This window comes from Acomys russatus, chromosome 6, assembly GCF_903995435.1.
Source record: "Acomys russatus chromosome 6, mAcoRus1.1, whole genome shotgun sequence".
Classification (NCBI taxonomy): domain Eukaryota; kingdom Metazoa; phylum Chordata; class Mammalia; order Rodentia; family Muridae; genus Acomys; species Acomys russatus.
The window spans coordinates 85,705,660-85,713,623 of NC_067142.1; the positions used below are offsets into that span (position 1 = coordinate 85,705,660).

Genomic DNA, 7,964 nt, shown 5'->3' on the forward strand with positions numbered 1-7,964 from the left:
TTCCCTGTTCAACTTTTCTGAGCCCTCTCTTCAATGTGTGCTGTGCTTCCTACACCACTTCCCTCCCGGCTGCCTTCTCACTCATTCGGCCCTGTTCATGTAGCTCAGCAGGTGTGTGCTGCCTCACTGGGTGCATATGCCAGTGTATAACATGAAATCTCTTGCAGATTAATGCTATGGGAGGGCACCAATCAGGGCAGGTCTCCAGAGCAGGGCGATATGCAAACAGGTGGCCAGGTAGGTCCTACAGCTGCCCTGGGAGGCAGCCAGGGTGTCTGGCAGGTCAGCCGTCCCTTACCACCTGACCTTGCTGTGACCCCTGCGTCCAGCTGCTGCCCCATCCCACTTGAAGGAGAGAGGCCTGTGCTCTCAGAATGTACCCAGTGTTTATGTATCCGCACTTCCGATCTGCTCTGGCATCCATATCTGGCCCCATCCTATGCCAGTGACCCTCTCTCCTGAGGGAGCCTAGGCTATGCATACTGCACACACACACACACACACTTCCCTTGGTCTCCTTCACTGACTTCTCTTCTGCCCACCCTGCCACTGGCCGGCCTCCCACATGCCTTTAAGCCCAGCCTTGCCCTCCACACCTCTGCCCATGCCACCACCATCTCTGGTCACCTAAGGCAGCACTTGTCTTCCTTGCTTACCCATCGCACAGCTGGTCAGCACGTCACATCTGACCCATCTCCCAAGCTGTCCTGGACTCGTGGCCTCATCCCCTGAGCTGTTGCTTCCTTGTCTGGCATTGTGTCTCCTGTAGCTGCTGGGCTCTTTAGCTGCACTGCACAGGCCTCTCCAGAACACACATCTGGTCATGCTCCCAGCTTCCAGCTTCCCCTGGGCTCCACTCCTTCTCAGGGGCGCCTCAGCGGAGGGCCTGCCTGTGCACTGTGCTACCTGACTCACTGAGTGGCGAGCCCTGTGCAGCCAGCTGTCCACACCAATTCACAGGGCCCTGCAGAGCTCCCTGCCTCCACACACACTTCCTTCTCATTCTCGCTCACTTTCAGATTAGCTAAGTGTCACCCCCCCCCCCCCCAGGGACATCTCCCCGACTAGAACATCTGCCATCCTTTAGCAGAGTCTGTTTCTGCTGGGTGGCCCAGCTGAGCCACTGTCACGCTGCAGAGAAGGAAGGGACTTAACTGCACTCACCTTGTCACTCGCCCCTTCTGGGTCAGCGCTGCCTTCTCTTTCTTCTCCAGCCCGTCATTGACCTGTAGCCACGAGCACTGGTGATAACAGTCAAACTGAGGAAGAAAGCGGGTCCTCTTCCTGAGTGCCCAGCTTCATTTCCCAGCACCCACTTGGAGGCTCACAACTCTGGTTCCAAAGGAACCAAGTACATATGCACATGGTGCACAGACACGTGTGCAAACAAAACACCTACACACATAAAACAAATTGACAAAAACCAGTTTTTTTGGGGGGCTTGTTTATTTTTGAGACAGGGTCTCTCTATGTAGCTCTGGTTGTCCTGGAATTTGCTCTGTAGACCAGATTGGCCTCAATCCTACAGGGACCCAACTGCCTCTGCTAGGGTTAAAGCTGTGTTCCATCACAGCAGCTTTGGAGGGGGGGGGAGATGAGAATGGAGGCAGAGAGCCCAGCTGCCCTGTGCTTGGACTCTGTGGCAGCTGTGCAGAGCTTCCTTGTGCAAGCATTTAAAGCTGGAACGGTCATTTAAGGTCTTGCAGCTTAAAGCCTTTATTTTCGCAGAGCTCAGGCATGGGTTGCCAGAGCCACACAGCTCCTGGTTCCTGGGCCTGCAGTCCCTGCTCATGTGATTTCACAATGGCTCCTCCTAAAAGCCCTGGACAGTCCCCAGAACACAGTAGCTGTTACCTAGAGTCTGGACCACTGTAACAAGCTGCCCAGGACTGGGTGGTTCGTAATCTACACCTCCCTGTTACAGGGCTGAGAAATCGGGTGCTGGCAAATCAACATGAGGCTGGCCTCCTTGATGAGCCTTTGGGACCCAGTTCTCCTAAAGGCCCAGCGTCTGTACCTTCCCAGGTTTCAACATGTGACTCTGGGGTGGAGAGTCCTAATACTCAGAGCACAGCAGCCCTGCCCATCTGCCTGTAATTAGCTGGGTGTTCGCAGCCAACTGATATGATTAATACTTAGAAACAGTCTGGAGACGTGGTTCGTGGTTGAGTGGGTCTGCTGCTCTTGGAGAGCATCCGTGTGTGGCTCCCAGCACCCAAGCTGAGTGGTCACGGCTGCCTGTAACTGCAGCCTGAGGGGATCTGCACCCCCCCAACCCCCAACACAATTGAAAAAATATTTTTAAAAGCTATAGTATTATAAATAACATAAAAACATGTATGAAAGCCTAGGTTTATCCATGTGTTAAACAAAAACTTGTTTTTCCTTGCAAGTCTGAAACTCCCTGCTTAAAACACTGTGGGGCTCCAGCCACACACAAGGGTCCCAGCCCACTTTCCTCACGTTCTTCTGTAGCTGCCTGTCACTCTGCCCCAGTCTGCGTTCTGTGCTGTCCACAGACCTGCAGTCATTGTCACTATCAACTTGTCTCCCCAGTATTCCTTTCTCCCAGTTATATACTGAACACACACTATGCTTTTGTTTTAATTTATAAAATTTTCTTAATTGAAATAGAATTATATCACTTTTCCCTTTTACCTTCCCATTCCCCACTTTCAAGTTGATAGACCCTTTTCCTTCGATTATTGTACATGCGTATGTATGTATGTATGTATGTATGTGTGTATAAAACATATAAATACAACCTGTCGAATATGATTTTGTTGTGTATATGGCGCCAAGGCTGAGCACCCTGTACCAGACAACCATCTAAGGGGGCTCATTCCTGTGAGGCCGATTCTCCCAGCCGGCATTAGTTGCCTGCAGGTCTTTGGTTAGAGGGGACCCTGGGGAAACTCTTGCCTCTTCCATGTGAACGTGTCCATTCATGCAGCCATTGTTCTGGACTTTTCTTCTTTATGCAGCCATTTCTAGGAGAGACTGACTCACAGCAGGTGTCTTGGTACCCTGGCCCTTGCAGCTTTCTGCTCACTCTTCTTCAGTGTTTCCTGAGCCACACATGAAGGAGCTGTGGTGTACACGTATCCACTGGGGCTGGGCTCCCCATGACCTGTTGACCTCTGCATTGTGTCCAGTTGCGGTTTTCCGCCATTAGCCTCTTTGATGAGGATGAGCACTACATGTACCCAGGAAAGGTGGGTTGAGACAGTGTGTCATCATGTTGTGCAGGCTAACCTTGAATTTGGAATCCTCAACCTCTCGCACCACTACTCTTGGCTCCTTTTTTCCCCTTTAATCTTTTTGTTTGTTTGTTTGTTTTTTGTTTGAGACAGGGTTTCTCTGTGTAGCCCTGGCTGTCCTGGACTCAATTTGCAGACAGGCTGGCCTTGAACTCACAGAGATTCTTCTTCCTCTGCCTCCCAGAGTGCTGGGATTGATGGGGTTTGCCACCATGCCCGGCTTTCCTTTAATCTTACAGTTTCTGACTTTGTTTGTTTGTTGAGACAGGGTTTCTCAGTGTAGCCCTGACTGTCCTGAACTCCCTTTGTAGGCCAGGTTGGCCTCAAACTCAGAGATCCTCCTGCCTCTGCCTCCCGAGTGCTGGGATTAAAGGCGTGTGCAACCAAGCCCGGCCAGTTTCTGATTGTTACAGAGAATCTCCATGTACATATGTACATATGTATGTATGTATTTCACTAATAACTTTAAAGCATTGTCTGTAAACCCAGATTTCAAATTGCCCCAAGTAATCCCCAAGACAAGATCCACTCACAAAATGTCTTGGTTTAGTGCTGTTCCTCATTTTGCAGTGGTGTACAGCCCCCTAGTGGGCATTTTGTGTCAGTACACTGAGGGCTGCCCAGCAGGGGAGGCTCTGCTCTCTCTTCCCTGTTGATTTCTGCCCCCTCCCCGTGCTTGCCAGGTGAACGCACTTTGGTGGTTAGGCTGTGTCATGCTAACCCCTCACCACCCTTTTTATTATTGTGGCCTCGCGGCTGAACACACTTTCCTGGAGCCTCTGTGCCAGGACGGCTCCCCCAGGATAAGCAGGCTCAGCCTCAGACGAATATGCTTGATGGCTGAATACTTCAGGGACCACCACACATCTCCGTGCAGGTCTTAGTAACAGGCCTTCCTGGGCCTTTGTTTAACGCATCTTTTTTGCTTCTCTATGCCTCCTCTATGCCAGGACCAATGCAACGGCCACATATAATGGCCTCAGATGATTTGAGGTTCAGCTGGGAAGCAATCACAGATGCCAGCCAGAACTGATTTACAAGCACAGTGGTCTCTGAAGCCTTGGGTGAGGCCCTTCAGAGCAGAGGTGGCTAAGGGGGAGTTCAATCTTGTAGGACAAGTTGTGTCCTCTGGATGAACATAATGGAGGAGCCTCCTGCTGCCTTGACCCACCCAGGTGATTCCAGACCCTGTCCAGTCGGCACGCAACAGTGCCCACGATGGGGTAAGGCATGAGGGGCCACAGATGGAATTCTCACAGCCGATGCCAAGCTGGCACTGAGGAGCTGAGGAAGGATGCTGGGTTTGAAGCAAAGAGATGATGGGACAGGTGTGAAGCAGGCTGGCCAATGAGGTCAACCTGAGCATCAGTACACACACTCACACACATACACTCACACAGACACACACTCACACACACATACTCACACACACTCACACACATACACACACACTCACACACATACACACACATACACACACACTCACACACACACACACATACTCACACACACATACACACACATACTCACACACATACACACACATACTCACACACACGTACTCACACACACTCACACACACACACTCACACACACATACACACACATACACACACCACACATCACAAGCACCACACATATCACACATAACACAAACAGCACACACCATGCAAAGGACCTCAGCCATTTGTAGTTCCTTATATAACTTCTGAGATCTAAATTAGTCCTACTCCTTTGAGGTGAGACAGTGTCCTTGAATGTTAATTTAAAAGTTCTCCTGGCTGGCAATTCCAATTAGCTTAGACTAAATTCAGTGCATGAAATATATTCTTTATTTTTAACATAAGGAGGCTTCTAATTCTTACTAATAGGACATCGGGTTCTTCTCAATCACACCACGAACAGATATTTTAAGAACGATGACCCATTTATGCACCAGATTATTAGCTTTCTGTTAAGGCACATTATCCTCTAGCTGCCCTGGACGGAGGCCTGAGCTCCCATTTCCCAGGAGCAAGTGGGGCTGCTTCCTTGGCTGGGGCCCAAAGTCAGTGAACGCATTCGACACCCCACATAGGCTACTTGGGAACGCTTTTTTCTAACATACTCTTTTGCTAGATCTCTTAGAAATGTGTGGTGAGCACACTGCCTCCCTCATCTGTTGAACAAGTCTCTCCGTTTAACGTAAAGAGACACAGACTATGGTAACTGTGCCAGGGCTCACATGCCAACTCTACGATATTACTGTGAATATCCATTAATTTTTACTCTTATTTTTTAATCAGTTCTCTTTTGAGCAGTTGGGCCTAGCCAAGTTCCCATTTCCTCATGGGAAAAGTCAGGAACAGGGATGGATGGGTTCTTTCTCTCTCTGTCTCCTCTCTCCCTCTCCTCTGTCGTCTCTGCCTCCGTGTCTCTCTGTCTGTCTCTCTCTGGGGGATAAGACAGGGAGGGGCTGTCCTTGAATTTACTATGTAGACCAGGCTGGCCTCGAACTCAGGGTTAGGGTAAGACATCTGCCGGAGTGCGCCACCACGACCCGGCTGGAACAGGGGTTCTTGCTCTCTAGTTTGTGTGGAGAAAGTGCTTGGCGCACCCCTCGCGGCGTCTCTCAGGGTCAGCACACACAGGCTCAGGTTCAGGGGCTACGCGCAGAGGAGCTGGCAACGGGTGAGGGTCCCATGGCGCGCGCCTCAGCCGAGAGCTCCGCGGACCTCCGTTACCTTAGCGACGGCGGTCGAGGGGCGGAGTAACTGAGGCCCAACAGGCGACGCGATTCCCGGTCCTGGGGCGGGGTGGGGGGGGGGGGGTTGGGGTTCGGCGCTGCGCGTGCGTCGTACCGCAGCGGGGCGCCCACACCGACGCCGACGCGGTTGCCTAGCGACACACATCTCCCCAAGATGCTTAGCGGTGTTGTGTTTTCTCAGCCAATCGGAGCGAAGATGCGCCTTCGCTGTGGACCAATGGCCTGCGAGCCTCGGCCCGCGACGGTTGACCCGGCAGCCGGTGGCTCGGGCTCGGGCCGGCGGACTCCCGGGTGAGCGCGGCTGAGCTTGTCCGGTGGGTGGCGGCCCATCCGTCCGTCTGCCATGCCTTCCCGGGTGGAGGACTACGAGGTGCTGCACAGCATCGGCACCGGCTCCTACGGCCGCTGCCAGAAGATTCGGCGGAAGAGCGACGGCAAGGTGAGGCGGCCCTCCGCGGCGGACTGCGGAGCCCGGAGGGACACCGGGAGGGACCGGGCGAAAGCCACGGGAGACGACAAGGGTCCGAGGGGCGGCCGGTTACTCTGTGTCCGCGGGCGGCAGAGAGACGAGCTCGGGAGCTCCGCACTTCAGGGCTCAAGCCCAGGGAATGGTGCCACCCACGGATAGGTCTTCCCACTTGAATTAACCCAGTCTAGACACCCCCACACACACACACACATACCCACCCAGATATTTGTCTACTCTGTGGTTTTATTTGGAGTTTTTGTTTTGGTTTGTTTTTCGAGACAGGGTCTCTCTGTGTAGCCTTGGCTGCCCCAGACTCGCTTTGTAGACCAGGCTGGCCTTGAACTCACAGTGATCCGCCTGGGACTAAAGGTGGTTTTAGATCCTGTGAAGTGGACAGTACTAACCATCATAATTGACCTAGAGTTGTAGGAGATAGTGTTCTGTTTTGGAGGATTTCGTTCTTCGTCTCCACCCTCACACCGTGGAGCGGTTGCGTTTCAGATACTGGTATGGAAAGAACTTGACTATGGCTCCATGACAGAGCTGGAGAAGCAAATGCTTGTGTCTGAAGTGAACTTGCTTCGGGAGCTGAAGCATCCCAACATCGTCCGGTACTATGATCGCATTATCGACCGAACCAACACGACCCTGTACATCGTCATGGAATACTGTGAAGGAGGGGACCTGGCTAGTATCATTACAAAGGGGACCAAGGATAGGTAAGTGTGGCTTCTGGGTGAGCTCTAGGGTCTAGTTTTGTTGTTAGCATGTTCTCTTGGGAACAGGAACAGAGCCCTTAATAATATGGTAAAATGTTTTTGTATTTGTTTGGTGACTCATTCTGTGTTGGAGAGGCCTTAGGGAATCAATATGCACATTTCATATCCAATAATAATTTGCTTCCATGTTTGTACACATGGGAGAGCTTAAATGGCTTGTCCTGAATGCAAGATGATTTTATTCATTTTGTTCATGTGTGACTGCTTTTGTTCCAGACAATACTTAGAGGAAGAATTTGTCCTTCGAGTGATGACTCAGCTGACCCTGGCCCTGAAAGAGTGTCACAGACGGAGTGATGGGGGCCACACTGTGCTTCATCGGGATCTGAAGCCCGCCAACGTCTTCCTGGACAGCAAACACAATGTCAAGCTTGGGGACTTTGGATTAGCTAGAATATTAAACCATGACACGAGTTTTGCAAAAACGTTTGTTGGCACACCTTATTACATGTCTCCTGTAAGTATTTCAGAATTTAGTGCTTTTTGTTTGTTTTTGTTTTGTTTTGTTTTTTCAAAACAAGGTTTCTTTGTATAACAGCACTGGCTGTCCTGGACTCACTTTGTAGACCAGGCTGGCCTCAAAGTCACTGAGATGCTCCTGCCTCTGCCTCCCAAGTGCTGGGATTAAAGGTGTGCGCTACCATGCCTAACCCAGAGCTTAACTTTTTAATAACCTAGGCAAATCATTCAGATGCAAGGAGACTAAGGCT

General features: G+C 51.3%; 1 protein-coding gene across 1 annotated transcript in view; it reads left to right on the top strand.

Moving 5' to 3' along the window:
* The first annotated feature begins 6,331 nt into the window (after nt 1–6,331).
* Nucleotides 6,332–7,964, top strand: part of Nek2 (NIMA related kinase 2) — a 13,411-nt gene continuing 11,778 nt past the window's right edge. The window contains exons 1-3 of the mRNA XM_051148151.1: nt 6,332–6,445; nt 6,977–7,194; nt 7,471–7,711. Coding sequence (XP_051004108.1) covers nt 6,350–6,445; nt 6,977–7,194; nt 7,471–7,711 — 555 coding nt within the window. The 5' untranslated portion in view covers nt 6,332–6,349. The remainder of the gene's footprint in view (nt 6,446–6,976; nt 7,195–7,470; nt 7,712–7,964) is intronic.